The 26730-nt window shown below is 41.5% G+C and overlaps 1 protein-coding gene across 1 annotated transcript; it reads right to left on the bottom strand.

Annotated features, from left to right (window-relative positions):
- Positions 1-249: 249 nt before the first annotated feature.
- On the bottom strand, positions 250-10130 carry slc1a5 (solute carrier family 1 member 5). The gene is made up of 8 exons (XM_030398352.1): positions 9431-10130; positions 4784-4826; positions 4578-4640; positions 4015-4181; positions 3676-3909; positions 3294-3488; positions 3060-3194; positions 250-2924 (listed from the first exon to the last, which is right to left on the bottom strand). Exons 1-8 carry the CDS (start codon positions 9949-9951, stop codon positions 2696-2698), a joined length of 1587 nt encoding a protein of 528 aa, XP_030254212.1. The 5' UTR covers positions 9952-10130; the 3' UTR covers positions 250-2695.
- Positions 10131-26730: the final 16600 nt, after the last annotated feature.

The following is a 26730-nucleotide window of genomic DNA, read 5'->3' as shown; positions in this document are numbered from 1 at the left end:
GCACGTACAGTATTCCCTTATGATTTACTAATGAATTTCCAGCATTTCTCATACAAGGCCTGGTAATTAGCCACTGAGAGGTCATGTGTGGAAGGATCCTAACCCCAAATATGTCTCCCCTCATGGCATATAGAGATGTCGCACCGTAACATATGTAACTGTTGTTCTCAAACACGTTTTTCTCCTGACTGCATGAAGGGTTTAAACACACATAAGATTGTAACAAACATCTAGGAGAAAACAGGCAAATTATAAAAAAGGCCTTTTATTGTTTAAAGACAGTATATTCAGATTGTAGCCCGGACATTTCTTTGAAACATAGCCTCATTGCAATAAAATCATTACAGCTATCATGTTCATACACACAACATGGACACTGTGATCAAATCTGTCAGACATCCACATGGTGAAAGATCTAAGAAAGGAATGTTAGCATCTTTACAACATTGCATCACAAAGGCATTAAGTAGAAACTCGAGCACAATAACTATATTTGGAGGCAATGGCTAACGTTTTAGCAATCTCATGACATTTAAGATTGTAGACGTGATGAGACTCCAGGCCTGCGATGACTTCTTTGGAAGGACTGATTCATACAAATAAAGCGGATAAATAATATTAGACTTGGGAGGACTGATCAAAAATGTTGATTTACATTTTGTCAATAACATCGGTAGTAAATGACCCAAATGTTGGTAGGGCTTTGAACAGCTGCAAGACGACGTGGATGAAAGCGATATTGTACATGTGCATGCCTACAGCATGTGTTGCACACCGTAGGATGTTTGCGTAAATAGACAATATCACTCTAGGGAACAACAAATATACTCATCACATTACTGCACCAGCACACACCTTCTAAAGTATAAAGTCTAGAAGCTCCTTAAATGCCCACCGCCAGACTGCACAAGAAAGAAAAAAAAACTATCACCAACCAGTTAATACAAGAATAGACAGTAACATTTGGAGTTACTTATATGTATAACATTGGCTTAACTCTTTGGATTTTGATAAGGGAAATAAATATGAATTAGAACATGTCATTATCCGAGGCATCATCAATGACATACAAGGAGACCAAAAGCCTACGTAACTAGCTTTTCATGTCCATGGCAGTCAAAACATAAATAGGTTTAAGTTGAGACATGCTTACTTTCACTGAAGTCCTCTAGGTGTCCAGGCCTCAACAGTCTAAACCAACCAGCAGTCCACTGCTGCTATTCTGACAACGTAGAGACATCCTTGTAGTGGAAGGACTTTTGTTACTTACACGTCACATGTAGCCACACCACACTTTACACAATGTCAGACTGTCCTTCTGACGTACTGTGCTTTAAAACAAGTTTGTGCTTTGCTGAAATGCTAGGATCTACACAAAGCAGAAGCAGCGTAAAATGTAGGCTATAAACATTGACAAAAAAAGAAACAAAGTAATTCTATGTTTTCAGGAGTTCAACGCTCTCCTTCCTGTTTGCTGGGTCAATGATGTTTTTGGTCTGAGATTTCAAGCCATAGTTAAACCTGAGGATATGTTGCCTGTCACCGCAGGTCCATCTGAAGAGGCATTAATGCTCGGAGGTCAGTCTGTCCATGCAGGTTGACATATAGAATCCTTGAGAGAAAGAGTTCCTTCATTCAGCTTTGGGAGGTTATTGTGGATATTTTTTCATTTGGTGTGCAGAAAAACAGTCTTTAGCACAGGTTGTCTAAGGCATCATACATGGCATGGAGTAACCACAGACACAGTGACAGACTGATAAAATGTCTTAAGCCTCTTTAAAAACAATGATAAAAAGAACAAATGTTTGTGCATTTTGTCACACATACATTATCACTGCCAATTTCATGCCGAGTATATGACAGCAACCTAGTGAATGCTTTACATATGACAAATCATATGCGAGACTTGCAGTTCATATACATCTGCATGAAAGTGGCCACGATCATGTACAAAAATAGGCGACAAAGTTCAACACAAAAGACAAGAACAATTCAAACAGTGACAGTAAAAAAAAACATTTTGAAGGTAACGGATTCCAGATGGAGAATAGAAAACTTTGCAGCAAGCCGATTGGTGGTCTTCATCAACTCTCAAAGTCAGACTTGTAAAAGTTTTCCACCCTGGTACATACCTGCTTTTACCTCAGGTTGTGTGAGTAAGTTTACGAATAGGTAACAGGGGGCTAAAAGATAATACATCGATGTAACTTCCATTTATCATTGCTATAATATCAGTGACATTTCATCTATTTGCAACATTAGATCTGACATATATTGCAGAGGGTCAGCATGTCCAGCCTTTTGATGCTGCACTGGGTGGTATTTAGTTGTGACTGATGAACACATGATCAAATTCTGACTTTGATGAGTTGATGAGGACCAACCAACTTTAACCAACATTAATCTTGAGTCCGCACAGTGGCCAGACGGAAGTGTTTATCACTCAAAAAGGAAACACATAGCATATTATGGATTTTGAATTATTCCCCTGGTGTCCAGAACAGTGTTGAGGATTTTTCAGAGAGCTTGTTTTTGCATTGTATAGTCGTGTGCATGTTCATCATCTCTCCTTTCACCAGTTTCTTCAGGGCAGGATTTTTTTTTTTAAAAAAGGGAAGGGGGGCCTGGATCTCAGGTTTCAGCTTGCAGGAGTGTCAAATAAGTGAGAGGTTCACTGATAATGTCAGCAGCTTGATTACATGACAGACTCTGACAGAACCCCTTTGGCGCCTTCTTCGCTGTCCTTGTTTCCTCGCTTTGCAATGAGTGGCGAGCTCTCGGGGGCAGGGACTGATGGGTCCTCCAACATGACACCGCTTAGCTCTGTTCCCTCTTCTCGTTTGGCCTGTCGGTCCACGAAGAACTGCAGGAGCCCGGCTCCAAAGGCATCGCCCTCGACATTCAGTACTGTGCAAGTACGGTCACTGAAGACAGACAGAAAGGACGGCAAGGAATTTAACAAACTGCCTCAATTTAGGAATCACATGACATTGAGGATGAGCACCAGTCAGAGAACTCGATGCTCTACATGTCATAAAATAATCAAGTTTTGTACTCACACAAGCCAGTCAACAGCCAGGATGAGTGAGATGTCATTGGTGGGCAGTCCGACTGCCTCCAAGATGATGGCGAGGGTCAACACACCACCAGCAGGTATACCCGCTGCTCCAACACTGGACGCTGTAGCTGTCACACTAACATTAGGATGGAAGATGATGCAGTTAGACACCACTAGAGCAGATAGGATATCACACAGAATGTCTGCAAACGTTTAATAATAATTTAGGGCTTACAGGATGGTAACGACTTGGATGAAGTTAAGAGAAGCGTTGTTCAGCTGAGCGATGAAAACGGCAGCCACACACTGGAACAAAGCAGCTCCGTCCATGTTGACCGTCGCACCAATGGGCAGGATGAAACGGCTGATGTGCTTGGAAACGCCGTTATTTTCCTCCACGCACTTCATCATCAGGGGCAAAGTGGCAGAGCTAGGTAACAAGGAATAGAGGATGTGTGAGTGTATGAAGATGAAAGGTATGTGCATGTGTGTTTGTAGAGAGAAAAGTGTGTGTGCTGAAGAACAGGAACCTCGGTATTTGACATTTTACAACCGGGAAGAACAAACAAGTGTGTGTGCAGGAGGTGAGAGATGTAAGCAGCGGTGAGTTTTATTACCTGGAGCTTGTTCCGAAGGCTGTTGCCAGAGCTGTGAATATCCCCCAGAGGAAGGTGTACGGGTTTTTCCTTGTAATGATGAAGTAGATGGCGGGCAGCACAAGAAAGCCATGGATGGCATGTCCAATGATACAGCAGGCGATGTATTTTCCCAAACTGGCAAACAATTGGCCAACATTGTCCATCTCAACAATCTTGCCAGCTACGAGGAACATGATACCAATAGGGGCATACCTGTAGAGGGACAGGAATGTTACACAACATGAAAAAAAAGAAAAAGCCTCTCGTACTGCTCCATACCAACTTTATTCGAATCCCTCCTAGCCCAGTCTTTCTTACCACATGATCCAGGACACCAGTACCATGGTGGCCTCGTTGAAGGAGTTGAAGAACTTGATGAGGATCTCCCCCTCCTCTCCCAGCTTCCTCAAAGCCACACCAAACACAATGGCAAACACAACCAGACCCAGGATGTTCATGCCGTCCTGGTCTGTACCAACGGGAATCTTTGAGAAACATACAGAGAACCATGAAAAACACAGATCCATACCTGAGTCACAACAAAAAGTGTCCTTACGTTCTGTAGTGCATATGTGGCCTATTTCTAGGGCTTTTTCATTGGCTCTTTTGGCCGCAGCAAGTCAAACTGTGCCATACTTAATTGTATTTTCATTACAAGTTCATCTGAGTGGACTGCTAGCTTTGACAACTCGCCACTGCTTTTAAACGTCCTTCCACTGAAGACTTGCAAATCATTATATTAAGACACACCTTCAAGCAGATAGCCCCGTTGTAATGGAGATGAAATTTCTGGCTGTGCTGGGCTCAAACCAAACCAATCCAAGCCAGAACCCGTGCATGGTCAACCCTAGTTTATGTGGACAACAATTCACTTTGCTCACCTTCTCCGCTGTAGGGAGTCCATCTGTGCCATTCCTCGTAATGTTCCTGTAGCCGGTTGCATACTGGGTGGTGAAAAAAGAAAAAGTATTTTAGTTTTGTTTTTTGTTTTTTTTTAAATGGGTAGATTTAGGTTTATCTAAATATTCCCTTTAGAAATTTTGATACATAATTATACTAAATTATAGAACTGAGATGCAGTACTTACTGATCGAAAGGCAGCAGACACCAGGTTGGAGGGAAAGATGTTTCTGTGGGGAGGGCAAAAAAACAACAGTTCAACCAGATGTGTACCAGATTTCATGGGAAAGTTCAATAAAGAAAGATGTGGCTGTGTAATGACATATTTGGCAACTAAAGAGCTGAACACAATTACAAAGGCCCCGGCATTGTTTGGGTCTTTCTCAGCAGTATTAGAACAACCCTGACCACGTACACAAATGGACACACAGCACCAGGTCACATTTGCTATGAGCCAACTCTGCGAACTGTAAAACCATAAACTGGTGTCTTTTGAGTTTATGCACATTGAACTGCACCAAACTGAACTGTTTTCACAACACATAGATAAGTTTAAATTAAACTGCAAAGCAGCCCTGGACCACAGTGTTAATTAATATTTTTTCCCTTAATTCTATTAAAATACTTCTATTTCACTGAAGTCTATCAGCAGTGGTGTTGTACCCTCTGGATGTCAGATGGAATCACAAGGTTGATCATGTGGAAAATAACTGGGAGAATTTAACTATTAATCTCCTTTTTTCCACCCCCCCCCCCCCCCCCCCCATTTCTGACTGCTCTTGTGTAAATTCATTCTCTACTAACAAAGTAGACACACACACACACACTTTTGTACATAGGTCCAACTGCATGTTAAATCTCTCAAGATCTCATAAAAACCCATGTGTACCCAATAACCCTTTACTCAGCTGTCTGTAATGGATTTACAGTAATAAGGCATTAACTTCACAATCTCTTTGCGCCCATTCATTCCCTCTCATTAGAACACAGTGCATCAGGATTAAATGTCATGTGACTGTGTGACAGGTCAGCGTGCATCTGGATCACAAGTTGATTTCTGGTTGTACTACAAAGAGCCATGAGAAAAAAGGCTTCCAGGCTTTCAAGCAGTTATTTGAATATCCAAATATGTACTCAAATCTTTTAGTATGATGGATTAGTAAGACAAGAGAAGAAACTAATGTAATATGCATCAATTTAGTGTCTTTATGTGATCCAATGAGGGGCTCCAACTTATTATTATTTTCATTGTTGATTTATCTGAAGATCGATAAGTTATTTGGTCTAGAAATGTCTCAAATTATGAAAAATGCAGAGCAGGGTTTCCCAAAAACCCAAGATGAAATCCTCAAACGTGTCATTTTGTCCACAACCAAAATATATTCAATTTACTGTCATGAAGGCAGTTCATTTACGCAGAACGATTAATCGATTATTAAAATAGTTGTCGATTAATTTAATAGTTAAAATCTCATGAATCAGTCACTCTAAAAAATTTAATTTAAAAAATGATGTTTTTAGTACTAGTAACTACTAGACTGGAGCTTGGAGGCTATAATTTTGGCTACATACCATCACTATTTATACATTACACGAACATTGTGCAAATTAATTCACTCCAAGTTTGTACTGAGTTAATACCACAGGGCTGAAACCTGAGAGGATCCACTTCCTTGTTCTTTGTTGAAGCTACTTTGCTTCATTACTGGCAGAACACACACATTCTTGTGGGCACCCACAATGGCAAAAGTTTAACTTCGTCCAGTGCTGCATTTTTGTTTCTCTGAGGACACAGCTGCACATTCCATTTGAAAGTTAGGGCAACACTAGACCTGTCATCATCCATGAGCATGCTATACTATATAGAATGATCATCAATCTGTTTAAATGTTATGTTCATTTCAGTTTTTGTGCAGTTTCCATCTACCAATTTTGAGAGAAGGTTATGAAATCCTCAGACCAACGCGTGATTTCTGGCTACGTAAATCAACTTAATAACAGCACCACCACAACACAAGACGCTAAACAGAATGGTATGACAACAATTGACACACGGTGCCGTCACATGCCGTTTGGTGGGTGTGTTTCTTTTATGCTGATTGAGGTGGACTGCTCTGACGTCCTCCCGGCATCTTGTTACACCTGCCGGATCTTACAACCCAGGGAACACCTCGAGCAGGCCTACGTGGAATAGGAAATGTTTACGTTCACGCCCTGAACACAGTTGTCCTAGATGCTTGATCGAGCAGATGAATGGATGAATAATGGCCTAGGAATATTTACAGATGTTTTTTTTTTTATAAAACTGAAATCTTCTATACTGTATATTATGCAATCCGAATTTAATGTCACTTCTATGCTGTAGCTCAAGCTACAGCGTACTTGGTCAATAAATTCACAGGTGACGCTTGCGATAGCAGCCACCTGTGAATGTAGACTATGTTTTTTTTGTGGGAAAAACAAACTAGTGCCAGGAGATAAGGGACGTGCCAGGAGATAAGGGAATGTCAACAAGGATGTGAAGAAGTGGACACACACACACTCTACTGTAGGCATGTCTGTCTACGAACAATGACCAGGACATTTTTCACACTTTGATGAACAGCTCTTCAGTCAAAGTCTCCCACTGTCTTTGTTGTCAGAACTAACCAGGACACCTACAGAGAGGGCTCGCTCTAATGAGAGGCACGGGGTCTGCCTGCCGTCTCATTAGGATGATGTCTAACAGTGTGTGTGCACATGTGCTTAGGTTTCTCCTTTTCAAACAGCTGGAAGCTACAGTATATAAATCTAGACAACTGTAGTGAGATGATTTAGGAACATTTAACAATAAGACAGACTATTGCATTGTAACTATTATCATTATCGATTATTGGTGTATTAAAAAGGTTTTCATTTTGAGACCCCTTTTAATCTCAGATGTTAAACAGGAACAGAGAGTCAGACAAAATGCTAACCAGCCTATCTGAGTTTTGTAAAGCACAACATTGTGTTGTTCCACATACTCCTAAGTAATGTTTTCTGAGATTAATGAGAACACAAATGAAATCTGTGACTGTTTATGTCTAATCCAGTTCTTGGCAGCATGAGATATTTTAAGGGGGGTTGTGCCACAGCTAGGTCCCACTGCTGGAGGCAGAGGAAGAGGAGGAGGGAGGGTGGAAAACTCTTGGCTTTTGTAGAGCACAATTCCATATTTCATGCAGCGAGTGGAACCAAACGCCCCCAAGAATGTTCATGCTAACCAGAGTTATGGAGTCAAGCTGCAAATGTATTAAGATTGCATGTGAAGGGAGACTTCATGTTAATGTGAAACTTACTACGTACTCAACTCAAGTACTCCCTCTTTTTGAAGGCATAAACAAAGGGCTGGTGATGGATTGTTGTAGAGATCACATTAAAACCCAAAAGGACACTGTTGACACTGAATACAGTCCACGGGCTATCACACTATGCATTGTAGTGAGTGGCAATGTGTATTTAAAAGGTTGAGGTTCAATCTAATAAAAAAAAAGGGGGGGGGGGATGTTATCTTGTCAATGTCTGAATAAACAAGCTGTTCAATAAGAGGTTAGAAAGGTGGCAGGGTCACAGTATTAAACTGTATTGTTAATTAAAAAGGTGGGTTTGTGCATTCAGTTTCTTTAGTCATGAAAACAAAGAGAGCTTGTTTGTGATTTAAATGTCTTTCCCTGCAAACGACACAGAGCACTTTTATCATCTACTGAATGGCTAGGACAAGACGATGCCATATGGGCTCTTACCATGTTGGGTGCTAAAAACAGGAGACGCGTAAAAGAAGGGACAACAATACCCCTTACCCGTTGTGTAAGTTGTGCTACTTTGAATCTAGCGTATGATCATGTGTCAGAAGGAGACGCGTAAAAGAAGGAACAACAATACCCCATACCCGTTGTGTAAGTTGTGCTACTTTGAATCTAGCGTATGATCATGTGTCAGAAGGATTTTGACATATAGCTATTTCAGTCTCTGAGTCAAGTGTTGGTTCACCGCTGCCTCCCACAGCACCTCTATAGACGAGGTGGCACGTCCCATGAATGTGACACGTTGGTTTAAAAAAAAACAAAAAACAAGATGTGCTACTGGCCCGGCCAGACAGGTTCTCCATTTCTTAGGTTACACTCTAAAGTGCAAAGGGGTCACAGAGTGCAGGACAGGGGGGCTCTCGACCATCTCGCTGACTACAGTGAGATGTCAGACCACATTTCCACGTGTCTCAACTGTATTAGCTACATTAGCTTTGAGCACACACTTAATTTAGCTAGACGAGCGCGTTAGCTGTGTTGGGGTTTCTCGCTTTGCAAACGGGCCTGTCCCAACAAGACCACAAAAGTAAAGTTGGTTAAGTGCCACGCGCCTGGTACACTGTACATAAAACGAAATTAGTTGACGTCATTTAGTTTATCCGGAATAAAATATTGTATAAAAAATACAAGGACCGCGGTCGTGTCAATGAGCCAGTCTGTGACACCTGGCGCTGAGCCCTGGGTGGGTTAAGGCTGATGCAACCGCTTATTGTCATTACTGCAGCAAGGCACACATGGCTAGGAGGGAAATCAAGCTGTGAGTCAAGTGTGGTTACCAGCCTGAGGTTATCCTTTTATTTCAAACAAAGTTAGGTGAATAGACTATAAAAAAAAAAAGGTACAGATGTCCCCCTGGCTTTTTAGTGGAAGCTTCCACAAAACTACGATGTGTGATGTTGTCAAAAGTTTTAATACCGAGCTAGCGTGTGACCGCGGGGAGCCGCTGATTAACAGTTTATAGGCTCATAAGGTGTAGTTTGTTTGGAGGGCGGAGAGGATTCACTCACCTGATCAAATCTAAAAATGAGTCTATCACTTCTTTCGCGACGGGCACGTCGTCACCCATGCCCTCCACCTTCGGTTTGTCAGACACCGACCCTGGGGTGAGGATGAAAGCCATCACAACCCCGATGGACGACGCGATCAGCGTGGTGACCAAAAAGAACAGCATGGCCCAGCCGCCGAGCTTCCCTAGGGCTTTCGGGTCAATGCTGGCAGCCCCCGACACCAGACTGCAGACGACCAGGGGGATGATGATCATCTTCAGCAGCCGGATGAGCAGCTCACCGGGGAAGCCGATGTAGATGACTTGGGTCTTGGTGAGCTCCACGTTGCGCACGCCGAGTCCAATAAAAACTCCGATGATGACCCCTGCAACTGTGAGGATCACCAGTAAGTTGGCCATCACGATCCTCTTGACCCGCTGGGCCAGCGGCTCCGGGCTGTTGCTCTTGGGGCTGCTCAGTCCGTTGGCCAGCGGCTCGCCGTTGGTTGCCTTCCCCTCCTCTATGTCCATCTTCTCAGCCATAGTGCGCGTTGGAAGTTGCCCTGATGTTTTCCCTCAAAGCTCAGATTCTCCTGAAAAAAAAACAGAAGTGTGCCCTAAGTTACTTAAAATAATCAAAGTACCGATTGACTTCCTCCTTTCCGGTGGTGTACTGTCCGTCTGCTTCTGGTGCTGTGTAGCCTTCTTATCTGTCTGCACAGGAAAGGCAACCCTCGAAGTGTGACGTCGATTGGGCGTGGTCACTACTGGAATATGTATAAGAGGTAGATGTAAGTTTTAGGACGCGTTCCATTCTAAATATGCTCATCCTATTGACTCTCACTATATCCACACGATTGTCTGTTGATTAAATAGCCTAATAAACTGTAGCGTTGTGAGAACCCTATATGAGGAGGAATTTAAGGGAACGATTTTGGAGAAATGAGGAGCATTAGGAATGTTTTTTAAGGATTTTAAGGTCTTTTCTTGTCAGTTGTCTCTTAACTTTATCATGGCAGACTTTATCTATAAATCTGGGGTCAGAAGTGCTTTTTTTAAATATTTTTTTCTGACAAATGTTTCGCCATTGTAGCTATTTTTTGGTGTCTTGAAGCAACATTGTGGAACTATAACCTCGCAAAAGCAGCTTCAAATTCATGTTGATGGTTCAGTGTCTTTTAATAGGCTGAATGGTGTCTCTGTCTCAGCCACTCCGCCCTTCCATCACTTGTTTTTCAGTGAGAGGGTAGGATCACAGCGTTACATGCATGTTCACTTCAGCATACACGTTTTAACACATAACACTGAAGTAATGAGTTTTGTTTGTAGTTATCACCCACAGTATGTCTGACAGATTGAATCAGGCCATGGATTCAGTATACGACAGTGGTATTGCACTGGGAAAATGCGCCGGGCGCTAAACCGCACAAAATGCCAATTTCTGCATAGTGTTGCTTTATATAGGGGTGGGACAACATATCGTTTCAGCAATATATCGTATTGGTTCCTCTTGTGATAATAGATACACTGTCACCAAATATCGATATATTTTTTAAAACATGCAGCCACTCTAAATAGATTCCCCCACACAATTTGACTTACCAAAGTCAGACAGAAGTTGAATCTTTCCTTCAAACATTTTAAATCCAGAACGGTTCTGCTTTCTGGCAGTTCAGTTTTGCTTTTTGTTTTTTTTAACACATTATTTAATTTCAGTGCATATTCGATCAATATTCTACACTTAGCCTATTTAGGGGTATTTTGTAGTCTTCATTTTGACAGATATTGTGATATAGTTAGATTATTGTCCCGCAATGTCCGATTATTGCAGAATCGCTGTATTGTGACTAACTATCATTATCGTGGGCAACTTAGTTAGAGTTAGAGTTATTGTGTGATTCCCATCCCTAGTCTAAAGGCCCACACATATTAAGCCTTTATGTGCATGACTCAAAAACAACTACTACCTATAACAGTTTACAATTCACTGAAGGCTTCGTTATGGCACAAGAGATATTTATTCTGCTACAATGCAATATCACATGGCCCTAAACCATCTCCTCAGCCAATATTCAAAGAGGTGTGGAGTACATCTGGAACAGCAAATGTTCTGGACCGAATTATACAGACAGATATGAGTAGACTACATGTACTGTATTTTGAGACCTTGTGCTAAAAAGCAGAGTTTTGCCTCACAGGAAAACACAACACACTATATGTTTGTGTGTTTTATTTGAGCATGCTCCAAAGCAACAACTGCTATACAATTCCCTTGAGTAAATAAATTAAAAATTGAATACAAAATTACAGCCAAATGTAAAGAACTACACTGAATTGGTGCAGAGATACTGCACCTAATACAGCTTTGCCTGTACAGCTGTGGGGACTGCCACTGGACTTTGATGAGACCTCCCCCCTCTGTGTGTTTATTTGCTCTCCTGTCAAGCACCAATTCAACAAAGAATACCATCATGGTTGGAGTTGTAACTTCAAAGGGCGATGCACTTGGAACCACAAGGACAGTGAAAACATTAATCTAACATCTGCCATGTTTTGCATGACAAAGCGTGATCACTGAGCATGATTTAATCTGCCTCATCCAATCAATGCAGTGAAGACAGAGTGACCGGGATGCATGACAACACACCACATCCTTCTCTGTCCATTCTGATTTTTTTTTTTTAGGGTGGAGTGATGACAAAAAAATGTTAAAATGAAAGTGACGAGTAAGAGTGAAAGTTTGGGGTGGTTACAGTAAGACGTATTTTCTGGAAATGCTGGTTCCCTGGCTACCACCCTGCCGTTTTTTGGCACATGTGTATCAAAGTGTAACGAGAGACTGGCTCATTGTCTGTAATACTGAGGCCTACAGTCTTGATCGCTTCCAATTTGTGTGTAGGGGTCCAAGAAAGCATGGGGTTAGCTTACACTCAAACAACAACCCAAGCTCTTTTTTAACAGGGTCCCACTGGTAGAAATTTGTGGGAAAAGCACCTTTAACACAGAAGAATGCCCACAGGACCTGAACTCAGACTGGTAGGAAGCTGTCCTCTTAGAGCTCGGTTTGTTATCTCAAGCTCGTTCTTTGTTCCCTCCGACTGTGTGGATGATTGCAGGAATCGCTGTCATTCTGTGAAATAGTGCATTACTCTGTGAGAAAGCACAACATCAATGGCTAAGTCAGCAGGCACATGAGAGGCGAGAGAATTTTTCTATAGCGGGCCCCGTCTATAAAAACACACTGCACACTCACACACACAGTGGACATACCGCGGAGATGACTTTTGTGCTGTTATTTAAGATATCATAATTTGACTTTTGTTCAATATGCAAAAAAGTGCATACAATAATTTATATTAATGACCTAGAACATGCTGTGGACACAAATTACCACAGTAACAAATTAGATTTTTTTGTGTAAATATTGTCTACTTATAATAGAGTGAAGCCTGTACCTCTGTCTCTTAATTTATTATTTCTGTCTGTATACATGAAATATCTTAATACTGGACACAATAACAGAAACACCTTTATGTGAGACGTGTTGGATGACCTTTCTGTAATTGTGCAGGTTGGGGTTTTTAATTATGGTGTATTGGATGTAGGGAAGTGAAATATTACAGTAATCAGTAATATTACATATATTATATATATTATATTATAATTATATTATATTATATTATATTATAATATTACATATTATTATTATTATTATTATTATTATTATTATTATTATTATTATTATTATATAATATTACAGTAATCCATGACGAACATTTCTATAACACTCTGTCGTTAATTTCATTGTCTCAAATCGCAGCCTGTATGGCAACATTTTTCAGTCATTTGTATTCTTCTGCCCAGTATAGACAAAGGCAGGACATTTGCATGAAGGCAACTCAAACCAACATGTTTTCTATCACCTATTTATATTTTATACATTAATATTTTATATTTTGTGACATGCTTTTAAACATTTGCCCAAAGGATCTAAATTAAAGGTTAAAAACAATCACGTGATCAATTGCCCTTTGATTTGTCAAGTATATATTTGTTGTTGAATTTTTAAATATTTATCGTTATCTGAATATGAAGTTATCTTTATCAGGATGAGGCATTTTGGTTGTATCCCACAGCCCTTATTGGATCATAGGGTTAGAAGAACTACCCACCAAACATGCAAAAACCATGAGCCAAATACCGGGAGAGGACATTTTAAAGGAAACTTTCTTTTTACCATTGAGATGAATTGTAATAACTTCTGACTTTTATTCAAAGCGTCACCATCACAGCTGCATCTTAAATTCATCCAGCACTTTTGTATTGACCAAATGCCCTTAAACCTAATGACATTACCTCCAGCCTAACCTGCATTTTGTGTTTTGTTTTTTGCTAGTTAGCAAATATTAGCATGCTACAACACTGAACTAAGAAGGTGAGCAACACAAACAGTACACATGTTAAACACCAGCATGATAGCATTGTATCATGGGCATATAAGAATGTTGATGTTGGCATTTATCTCACTGCTGTACAGCCTCAAAGAGCTGCTAGTGTGGCTGAAGAGTTGTGATATACTGTAACTCATGCCAGGTGTATGCAGGTATAAATAAGGGTTGTTCTGCAAAGCAGAACAGGATGTAGGCCTATACATATACAGTATATCAAGCTCACTTCGAACAACGCAAAGGTAAAGCTTAAGGTTATTGCTTGATGATGTACCTGAAAGAAGGCACGCACACAAGCATCACATGACCTCTGAAATAGGGACATGTCTCAGGTGTCGTGAGAAGAACAGATGAGAGACAGGGAGGCTGACAAAGAAATAAGAAAGGTGGAGACCGAAAGGAAACTCAATACCACACCTTCATATGCCAGTCTAGTGACTCCTTACCTTTTATCTTGTTTGTGGCAAGACCAAGGTGCAGGACAAAACTGTGTGTTCACTGACTGCAAGCTGCTCTTTTCACTGGCAAGGGACGATGTATTTCGTAAGACTTCTGTCCAGAAAAGCTTCCTCAGGGTGTACAGTACTTACACTGTGTGGTGGCTGAGGAAGGTGCTGAGTCATGATGAAAAACTTGACTGGATGTTAATCTAGAAGGAATGTAGGAAAGAGGAAAGGAGGGCCTACAAATGATTAAGTCAGTGATAAACAGTGACTCAACAAAAAACAGTACTCAACAAACAGAGCTGCTCATGAATCTTTTGTCTAACATGCCAATTTGACCTAATGTGTATGTTTGTTGCAACTATTAGATGGCAATCTGTGAAAATTGAATATAATGGTCAGATTTTTAGAACTTCGTTATCACTTCATTGTAACTTCATTGTAGTCCTGACAACAATCATTACACACTTGATTATTAATACAATACCCTAATGGCAGAGCTCTTATATATTTCTTAAGAACTTGTTAGAATTAGGTATAATGCCCCTTAACTTGCCAATGGTATATGGACAGTGTGAAGGATCTCAACTCATTTGACAATAGTCCTCTTTTTCCTGTCTACAGTTAAGCACGACTGGCATCTCTGTAGCTCAGAAGCGAAGGAAGGCCCATAAACCCCTGTCTGATCTCACAGAGCTCTATGTGACCGGAGAGGCCTCCCGAAATTATTTACAGATTTACACTGTGTAATCGGACTCACATGCCCTGCCTACAACCATCCTGCTGTGTCTGTTACACCCTGTCTTTCTTTTATAGTCTTTCATCAGTAGACAAAATACGATTCCTTTGTAAATAATGTCATGATCTCAATTAGGTTGTGTTGAGCGATATTTGGTATTCTTAATTGTTAGCCTCAACCCAACTTTTAAGAGTTATTACAGCAAAGTAATCAATCATATCAATCAAATGCACATGAACCGTCCCAAGAGTGAGTGTAGTAAGGTCCACAATGTAGAGAGTAATTGAATTTTGAAATACAGTAATCTTTTGCAGAACAGATGGTAGGGGCCAGTTTCAACTCAAAGCTGCTCCCTGGGACTGTGTTTTTGTGTTTTCATGTTTCTATATGTCAGCTGAAGAATAGAACTCCCACACACCTACAATGTTTTAGTAAACTATGCCTGGGGAGAGTACAGGCCGATATTAAGTAGATATCCTGTCCTCTCATCATTTGAACTATGTTTCAGTCATTAAACCAAATCATCGGAAAGCTTTTAAGCTTACAACCAATGTCCATTAGCATTAGGTTGCACAAATGGTCCTGAGCCCTCTGACTGTTGAGAAGGAGCATCCAGTCTGAAGCTGTGTAAGGAAGCTTTCGACCTTGGACAACCTTAAGTGACGAGTCAGATCAAACTCAACATTTTAAGATTAAGAGTCTTTTTAAAGGGTAACTTCAGCAACTGTACACATTAACGCGTGTTTACGTCTTGGGGAAGTGCAACTGCAAATGAGAAACAGTAGTACAAAGTCTTTTGTGGCTCCAGAGAAGGCTGCATGTAATCTGATAAATTACCTCCAGAGCTGTTACAAGGGGATGCATTGCATTGTGGGTAATGTGGGCACTAGGTTTTGAAGGGGGCAAGCAATTACATTTACAGATGTGCTTATCTTACAAAGCAAAATGTAAATGTTGGTTGTTAATGATTGAATTACTGATTAATGATTAAGTTCAGTGACATGATGAATACTAACAAATCAGGCTGTTGTACGGAACAGGTTCTGTGCAAAGCTCTGCATCCTGTCTCCACGTCCCTACATACATTCTTTCACACACGACCCTCCCCCACATACAAAGACGAACCTGTATTTTGTGTTAACCGTCCACACACTGTGTCCAACCGCACGGGACATCTATTTAAGAGAAACTAGCTCAAACCACAACATGTGTTCGCTTCAAATATTTAACCCTATAATGCTTCCCCTCTTCTACACAACACCATTTTCCTTTGGCTGGTTTTAGCTCGAAAGCTCAAATGCTGACAGAGGCTTCCCTTGGGTAATCCATTACAAGTGTGTCTGATTAATGACTTACTCACTTGTTAATTCATGTTTCCAACACTGCTGACACACATTGAACAGTGTGTGATTATGTGAACCTTTATATCACCAGATTTTTCTCATATCTACATTAAATCGTCCTCTGTTTTTTTCAGCGTTGGACGATGAAATTAAAGGAGGGCTACAAATGGAAATCATTCTCCCATTGCCCTGCCTCTCCTCACAGTCGTTCATTTGATCTCTCTGCACACGCTGCATATCTCTCCATCTGTAGTAGTGGAGGTCATAGCATTGTGCTCAGTCCAGACTGATCAGAATACATCCTGCTACAGCCTCAGGACGCAGACGTCCATCACTATCATTTACACGTGCACGCATGTCATTACTGTTAATGTGTCGCGTCACTGTGTGTATTGGAATAAATGACCTGCATTTGGCCGAGGTCAATCAATAATCCAATGAGAGGAGAGTAACCTGCTCTGGGTCTTGTTTTGCTCCATGCAGGCGCATTGTTTTCCTGCATTGTCAAGAACACAGTCTTAACAACTGTCTCCATTATTATTCCAAATCAGGTGTGGCGATTTAGATGATTTAAATAAGAAAGAATCTAATGATTCACTCGTTCTCTTCTCTTCCCTGTGAGACAGACCTTTACTCCAATTTTCATGCGGCCACACTGAAGGGCAGGCCCAGAGGTGAGATGCGAACAACCTTTCACATTCCTCACATGCGTCGTGTTCTAGCTCACAAACAGTGCACAGATCCCAGTTTGTGTTTTTTGTCACCTGTACCATGCCAAACTGCAGCGGGACAAAAACTGCATTCACCCACTGCAATTATCCATCCAGTCAGATCAGTTGTGATTCTCACACTCTTGAACACCACACCAATCATTTCGAGTAACACCTCCTCCTCTGCACAGTTTTGTTTTGTCTTTGCAATGGACACACGCCCCTGGTGTTCATCGCAAGGAAAAGCAATACGCCGTTGAACTTTAACTTTGAAAAATTTTATAAATAGAGCTGCATTCAAGGTTCAGTGTTTATTTTATTATCATTCTGCAACACAAAAGTAATGTTTTTTTTATGGTGGCGTGGACGTATGCCCCTGGTGTTCAACACAAGGAGAAGCACATCTTCAAGAATGGAAAGAAACACAACTGGTAGTATGTGAGAGAAGCAAATTTTCTGTTTATTCATGCACACGGAGCGTTATCGTTACAAAACAGGATCAGTAATGTGTGGCGACAGAGAAGTCAGGGGGTTTGCCTGCCAAATGTGTACTTAGTTTTCTGATAATATTTTCTTAAAAGACATATGAACCACCATGTTACACAGCTAGCAGGCTACCAATGTTAGCTAACTACGCTGTTGAATTGGAAAAAAAAAAAGGTATACATTGAGTCATATTAGAGGTTAAAGGTTCATTTTATTCTCATTCTACAACACAAAGAAATGAAAGCTGTAGTCCCTTTATTCCACACAAGGATACTTCTGTATCTTTTGGCAGACGGCAGCAGGGTGATCACACTGTGGCCAGGGTGGATGTTGTCTTTTAGTATCCTTAATTACATTACATTCATGATTCATTTAGCTAATTTGTTTTTATGCTAACTTTTATGCTAACTTCCTGCTAATTTTAATGCTAACTTCCTGTGGCTGACAACATGCGCTGAGCCTATTCCCGATTGAAAACAACAAACAAACAATCTAGAAAATTGGAAGGAAGACTTTCACAAACACATCTGGACTCGGCTGATTGGTACATACACAGAGCAGTGCGGCCAGTATTGTGTCAACTTTGAAACAGTTAAACCTGGCGTTTCTTATGATATATTCCATCATTTGAAATATATTTCTGCATGGTTTTTGTTTTTTTTTTATGTCTGAGAGCTTGAACAGATATCTATGTATGGAGGTGGTTTACAGAGGCTGAGGTCATTTCAGAGAGCAGTTGGATGAATGAGGAGAGAGGGTCGGGGGTTGTGGGGGCAGGCAACCTGTAGACTAAAAACACACGCACAACATATTCCTCCCTCAGGACATTTGCAGGGAACATTCAGGCCTAGGCAGAACAAACCAGACTGAGCGAGCGAGGGCTCTGATTTGCTGAGATCAACACGCCCTTCTCACCGTGCCCCTCCTCCCCTTTCCCAGCTCCTTTACCCGTGGTCCTGCTCTGGCAGTCATATGATACTGTATGGCACAGAAAGGCTCAGAATTTTCTCTTTTCAACAGCCCACCCCACTCCCTGTCTCTTGTTTTCTACCTCCTACTCTGTTCTCGTTCACTAGCTTTCTTTGTCTAGATAAGGACTGGGCCCAAAGAACAAGGAGAACTAAGGGAAGAGAATGATTGTTCTGTTTGTCGTGCCGTCTTCTCCGACTTCTTTTAAATCTGAAATGCCAGGGGAGTCTCATAAATCACAATCTGTTCTGAGAAAGTAGCAACTGAAAGGTTTCAAAGTAAAGTTCACAGCTGTGGATTGTTCCCGGTGTGAGCATCTATGTGTCATTTGCAACAGTGCTCGACTTGTGCTGCCGCTGCGGACTCGTTGTGAGAGTTTCTAAAAGCATCAAAGGAGAGCAACATCTTAAAGATTGTAGAAGAAGCCGTTACTTCTCCACTCTATTCATGTGCACATGCTCCAGCCTGTCATGAATGGTGTTTTGTGTGTAAACGGGCTGTAAACCACACTTCTGTGCAGGTCCTGCGTCAGTGTGCACAAATGCTGGGGCTACTAGAGGGCAACTTAAATACATTTTGGGTGAAGACTAGACTCTGTCTTCATTTGTTAAAAGTCATATTGATAAGAATTTAATGTGGATAAATCGTGTTTCTTTTGAGTGTGTGTACGTGTGTAAAGGTGCAGAATAAATATGAATATTATACTTAACACACTTTATAATAAAAAATATTGTGATTGTGAATGAATCATTTTTAAATGTTTGTCAGGTCCATAATGATTGTTCTGTTCACGTCCAGCTTCTTACAAGGTTTGTCAGCCAGTAGTATAACGTTGTTGGTATCACGTGGTATCTGTGTTTCACAAAAGTAAAAATGCCGGATTTTTACAGTTTGTGCCCAGCATACTGTACTGCCCTTATGTTAGCATTGGGGACATTAACGTGCATTTCCATTGTATTCAGTTATTCAGTAGCTCGCTAAGCCTACTGTAATTTCCCGACATGAAATACGATATGGCTTTCAGGCAAAACACTGCAGAAAGAGTGAGGTGTGGCCAGCTGCACTGCAGAATGAACTGAGTGTAGTTTAGTCACAGGCTGCGGGGGCCATATGTTACTGAACCCTTTGTGGATATATGTGGAAATGAATGTCACTCCTCCACATGTAGTAAGGCTGCTAGCAGTTAAGCTAATCAGTATTGAGTTGACACATACCCCCGATGCTCCCGGTGTTTGACGACCTGCAAATGAGACTCACCGATCAACCTTCTCCAGATTCACCCACTGCAGCTTAAACTGGACGAAACAATGTAATGCAATGTAATTTTTTTAAGGAGGCACTGGCAGGTAACTCAAGGCATCAAACGTCATCTAGTTTGATCTCTTTGTGTGCAGGCAGCCACACATGTAACTTTATATGTCCAGTATGCCGTATACTAGCATGTCAAGAGTGTATTCATAGCTCTGCTTTCGTGAGAAGTAGCTGGCTGGAACTGGTCCTGTCAGGAGCAGAGGTCACTCAGATCTATAAGCAAGTTTACACAAGATTTGAAGGAGAGCCAGAGGTGTGACTGCTGTGTTTACTGTTCCCCTCACAAGGGTTTCTGAGCTGTTGTTGTCCTTCACATGGCCTCGACGAAAGCATTGTCCTAACACAGGTGCCAGGTGCGTAAAGTGAGTGATTTAAGAAGTTGGTTTGATCAGTGTTGAAGTAAAAATAAATCTTTACTTCCGTTTTACTGATCTAGAGGTTCCAATGTCAGAGTTTCCATGGCAATGATGGCGCCACCAACACCTTAGGTGAGAGATGTTGATGACAGCTTTTCTGTTGTTATAACAACCGTAGATTCCCTAGTTGTGTTGATTACATTACCCTTAAGTATACTCTTCTGCTCTGTCAGTGAGGTTTCATGTGTGATTATCTCCTCCCCTCCTGCCCCTGTTTCCCTGATAACTGGAATATTTCCCTTCATAATCCTCCAGTACATCCACTTTCTCATGAATATCAAATCTTAGTCCTTCCATATTGTGAGGATAGAAGGCTGTAAACTCATACCGTGATGAGTCAGTTTAATATGATTTCAGTGGTCAGCGCTATTAAAGGATTCCGCTCTAAATGAAAAACACAGCTGGAGGTCTTGTCATGTTCCTAGTAATAAACTGAGAGCTGGATTCACCTCCGCTGGGATTTCACCATAATGGAGCGTACAGTGAGCATATAAAAAAAAAAAATCTCTTAATCTCTACTCCCTCGATCTCCAGATTCACCGTTGTTTCTCACCGCCACCCTCCCCCTCCCCGCCCTCTCCTTCTCTTCTCTCCCTCTCAGTGCGTGAACCCACATGGCAGCCTAATCCTCTTACTGTAGCCGATAATGCCTGTTGGCTCTGGCTGTTAGCTGAGGTAGTAGATTGGATGAGGCGCAGTGCTGCCATGTCAGTTGGATAAACTGCTCCTGCTCCCGCTGACACAGTTCCCTACTGTCACCCGACAAATGTGTTTCTACCTGATCTGAAAAGCTGACGTGAAAAACGCTGCTCCGGCTGCACAAGCCTTCAGACTTAGTAGCCCCTGTGAAGGTAGTCTGCATTATCTCCGTCCTTTGCCCCAGTTTCTTACTGCCCTAATCCTCCTCTTTTGCATGTCTTACACAGCATACTGCTACCTAATCAAACACTGGCTTGGCCTAAGAGGAACCATAAGCTGATGCAATAGGAACTTAACGCCACTCTGCAACTATCTGCCACAACGGTAAAACCACAGACCAAGTGACTAACATTGGTTACCTCGTTACCATGTCATGTTCGGCTGGCAAACCTCAGGTCCCGGCATTGATGCTGATGCCACCCTCACACGCACCACCCACACGAAGAATTTCAAGGTGCTGACATAGTCCACAAATTCCCCAGCATTCATGAGACGTGCGGAAACAAGTCCGATCAATAAAGGGCTCCCCTCCCAACCCAGGACAGGACACCCTCAGAGGTCTTGTGTCCATGCCTCTCATACCTGTTTTGGTGGTATGAAGGGGACCTATACATTACTAGGCAGGTGTAATGTTTGCTTTTTTAAATCATCTTTTTGGCCTTTCATGGCTTTCAGCTTTAAGAGCAACAGGAAATGGGATGATTTGGGACATTTTTAGGCATTTTTGCTTGAAAATTACCATAACAGTTAGGTGATTATCCAAATTGGTGCCAGTTATTTTGGTTACCAACCAACATAGTGACTTTGACATCCCTCGAGCCAGGCCATTAGGGAAAAAGTGATGCATTTAGCTATGATTGATGACAAAATATCAAACTCACTGGGATTTTCTGTGGACACACCTGAAGTCAATTCAAGTTTTCACGTTTAATCGTGCAGATCCCCATTTCAACATCTGTCTGCGACCACACCCACATCGACTTAGTTTGGACTATCCCCGCAGCTTTACTGCATTGCTGGGCTGATATTGCGCTCTTTTCAGAAGTTGCTGATATAGATATGACACAACTATCTCCCGCCAGCGGTTTATAAACCAGACCTGAAAGAATCTTGCTGAGGGGGCTCGCACAGACAGACGCCAACATAGGCTGGGCTCACTGGGGGCCCAGTAGGAGGACACTGGCAGAGGTCAGACAGAGGGGTCAGACAATCTAAGCCCGTGCTTGGTCGGGGATGCCCCTGGGATAGGTGTTCAGACACAGGCCATCCCGTGAGAACGGTCACACTGCATGGCTCCCCTGGGATACACAGACACATACATGTATAAAGTCTGCCAAGTCAAGCATCCTTAACTATGTCTGTCGTTTTCCACACACACACACACAAATTGACATTATGCAAACACACACACACATGCAAAACATGTGATGCATGAAAAAAAATCGGCCTCACAATATACAGATTAGGTAGATGCAGAAGTGTGTGTGTGTGAAGAGATACACACGTATTGATTTGACTGTAACGTACACAGCCCAGGAGTGGTGGGAACCATCCATAAGGAATCACTTAATTATTCTGGTGTGCCGGAGTACCACATCCATCACCATGGCAACTACAGGTGTGACCTTAGAGTAGAGGACATGGAGCATGGAAGACATAATCCTGCGATTTCAGTTTGGAAATGAGATGAATAATATGTACATATTTCAAAACATGTTTCAGATGTTTGCTTTTTTTCACCTCCTTTGATTTACTGCAGATGTGTTTGTCTCTATATGCTGCCCGGGCCCGGTGATGAGAGTCAGCCATAATGACATGTTTTTGCACTGTGGGCGAGAAGGACACAATGTTCCTTTGGCAAAAAAGCAAGGTCAGAGCAAAGACAGACACAAATTCACTGACGTTTGTCACTGATGTCTCAAACTGAAACTGAAAATACTCAAAATTCAAGGATTCATCAGAAAATAAATTTGTGGAAACGATGAAAAAGGCTCACACGCAAAAACACAGGCATACACCCAGACACACCCTATGACAAAGGATTTTTTTTTTCACAAAAACAATATACAGATGCAGTCTCAGTGTATGCAGCATGAATACATGTTGAAATACAAAAGACAGTCATTTGAATGCAACAATCACACACTCCACCTAAGATGGTAACATTTCCATTCGAAAGACAAACAGTCTGCCCGGCCTGTCATTGTGCAGTTTTAACCTGCCATGGAAAACACGCTCAGAATCCTATTTAAGCAACATGATTCTCATCATTCCTGCCAAAAACCATTTGTGTCTCTTTGGTAACTACATCACAACCCCCCTTTCAGTTACCTGCAGTGTCCCCCAGGAGTGCATGCTATGCCCTGTTGTAATTTTCAATTTATATGCTCCACGTTTCATCGCAATGTTGCCTGAAAATAAAGCTTCACCTTTTTGTCCAGCTCTCTGATGAGCTTCTCTCCCACACCTGGAGGATTTAAAGATGATGGATATTATTCATTTATCATATGTAGATACTGCTATGTGTTCAGTATATCTGGCAAGACTCGGCCACGAACAATAACTCCTGAGTTTGGCTCTACTCCAGCATGAGCATGACACAAATCCAGTGTGACGGAAATAATAATGATTTCTAATGTCAGAAAAATGGTGGAAGTGGCAGAAATTAGCAGATATACTTCTCATAGTCACAAGGTGATGTCTTGGATATGCCAGAACTCAAAGATATTCAGGTTACTGACATTTAATTGATTATGAACTTTTCTGCCAATCAGCTGATCAATCCATCGACTCTTTGTCGCAGCTCCAGTTCTGAGCACTTGCTTTTGCAGAGAGGTCACGCATGATTACAAAGTACACGAAACATGCAACTTTAAGTAAACTTTCATGCCTGTCTGGGCCGATTCACAGCAACCACACTCCTTCGTTTACAGGAAAAATAATACTGTACTTGGAAGTGGAAGGAAATTGTCATAACAATGTTGTATTGCAAAAAAGAGACAAGAGCTCCTCAGCCCAAAGGTTAGTCATCGGGGGAACAACAATAACAGTAATGGAAGACATATGTTTGACCTCAATTGAAGTGTCATTGTGAAACCTAAGTTGCTTATGCATGTCACAGAAAGGGGACGGAAATATTTTCAATTACAGAAAGTCCATCAAAAATAGATGATGATAATAATGAAAGTTAAAGAAAGGGTGAAAACAGCAGCATTAAGACACAGGCCAGATCAGATATCACTGTGTTGGCATCAATCATACAGCATGACAACTGATTTCACTACTGATCAGTCAAGTTTCTGGGATTTTATAGTTTAACAACATGGGAAAAACACTGGAAGAATAAGCATGTGAGCCTTTCTAACATGTTGCTAACATGAAAGGTAATATCTGAACCACAGCCATGAACTTTTCAGTTTTGTTGCTGTATCCCCCATGAACTGCAACAGAAAACTGAAAACAAACACTTTCAGCCAATGTAATATGCCAGAATCTTTCTCATCACCATCCACGCATTATTCCCTGAGAAGTGAATGCATATTTCATGAAAAATTCCCTATCTGGCCACTGAGAAACAAACATTCTCTTTATCTAACCCTCACCAAAAGTTAATAGGTCTATTCTGGGCTGAGACCCATCCTCCATATAAGCTTCATGGAAATATGTTCAGTAGTTTTTTGTAATCCTTCTGATAAACCAACCGTCAAATGGAAACAGGTGAAAACATAACTGTTCTTCTCAGGTCAGGTCTAAACATCCCGTTTGACCCACCCCCCTGTAACAACCAGTGGACCTTTCGGTCAATTTCAGGGATGGTCCTGGAGCAACATTATACGGCAATAAACACATTTTTTACTTATCATTATGAAGTAAATGTTGATTGCACAGACTAATAGCCATAGAATAATGACACCATCAGCGGTTAGATTGGTTCCCTCTAAACCTTCCATTTTTATGCCATTTTGTCTGCCAGTGGGCATAAAATCTCTCTGGAAAATGAAAGTCTAACTGGCACCATTTATATCTGCTGTCACGTCACAACTATGGACTATTGTCTATAATTTTGTTTTGTCTCTGCAGCAGTGGCGCCGACAATGATACCACTGGGAAACACTTGGGCAGGAAGTTGTCTGTTTCCACTTTAATTATGATGCTGTAGGTATAACACCAATCTCAGCCATGTCAGCTAAACCTAAGAGAGGAACCACAGAGAGAAGCAAAGCAGGACAATGAATAGACAGGTCCGAAGTAGCCTTACTGTACCAATATATAATGTTGCTTCAAGTGAATATGTGATACTGCATGGTGATTTACAGATGGATTAAAGTTTACCATCAAAGGCATGCACTCGTACATCAAGATCATCAATGTGAATCCGAAGCCAGACATCAAATTTCCTGAGGAAGGCTTTTGGGGGTGTGTGCGAGTGAGAGAGGATCACGTAACACAACATAAAAAAAGCACTGACAGCTTAACCCAAGAAAAACTAGCGACTGTAACGCAAAGAGGCTGAACAGGAAAGGTGACAGACAACGCCCTGCTATAGGACTCGTGAACAGGTTATTCCTCAACGTCATGGATGATTACTTGAATTATGTGTCCGTAGTCGTTTTCCTGGAATGCAGTTGATCATTAGGCCAACAGCTTCTCTAATCACGTGATAGAATTTAGTGGACGCGTTGTTGTTTGTTTTCTTTCACCAAAAAACTGGTTTCATCTGTCTGTTTAAAGTGTTCGCCACCCCGAGACTGTGCTTTGATTAACGATGAACAATACCCTCCTTTCGCAGAATATATCAAACATGTATTTCTATAGTGTATATACCATAATATTTTGAGTTTCTTGTTTGTCCACCTGTCCTTTGGTCCCACACTCAGACGAGGGAGGGGAAATACAAAGGAACAAAGCTCTTCATTTATTGCACAAGAGGGTGTTTCAGGAATGGCATTCCTGCCATTTTCACTTTGATGTTCTTCTGTTATGGACGCTATTTCCTCAATAAAGACAAGAATTCTGATTGATCCAAAAAAATCAATCACACACACAACACACACACTCACACGAGTCTGAAGAATATTCAGGGCCAAGACCCGGAGGAAAGGACGACCGGGCAGAGATCACAACTGTCTGCTTACAGCCACGAATAAAACTGTTCAGTCTGTTCAACGTGTGTGTGTGTGTGTGTGATCAGACATTCACGCTGTTGAAGCAGGAAAACCACAGGTGTGACCAGTAATGTTAACGATGGCTCCATTACTTTAAAGTGAAACTCTCGACAAAAGCAACCGAGGCTTTATTTGTGATTGAATATGAGTCAACCCTTCATGTAAAAGCATAATTACGACGAAAGAGGCACTTTTAAGATTTACCGTAGTTTCGTTTTCGGGCAAACTAATTTTCATTGGAGTGCGGGGGCACTCGCACGCTAGCATCAAAATCACTATTTTTAAAACACTGAGAAGGCTTGACAACATGAAACTTTGTCCGTAGTATCATCAGGGTCTCTACACATGAACACGAGCACTGAGAACATTGCTTGTGTACAAAAAGTTTACTAAAAAGAAGGTTTTTGGACAACTCACGTTAGCAACTGCATCTCCGACGCTGCCGTCATGGCAGACAAAAAGTGTCGATCCCCGAGTGCGACCTAACAGGCAGGAGAGTAATGGTGAACCGCTCCTCAAGCCTGCCTGTTAGGTCGCACTTGGGGGATCGACAATTTTTTGTCTGCAATGGCGGTAGCGCGCCAGAGATGCTA

This window comes from Sparus aurata, chromosome 2 (assembly GCF_900880675.1).
Source record: "Sparus aurata chromosome 2, fSpaAur1.1, whole genome shotgun sequence".
NCBI lineage: Eukaryota > Metazoa > Chordata > Actinopteri > Spariformes > Sparidae > Sparus > Sparus aurata.
This window is presented reverse-complemented; position numbering and strand designations above follow the sequence as displayed.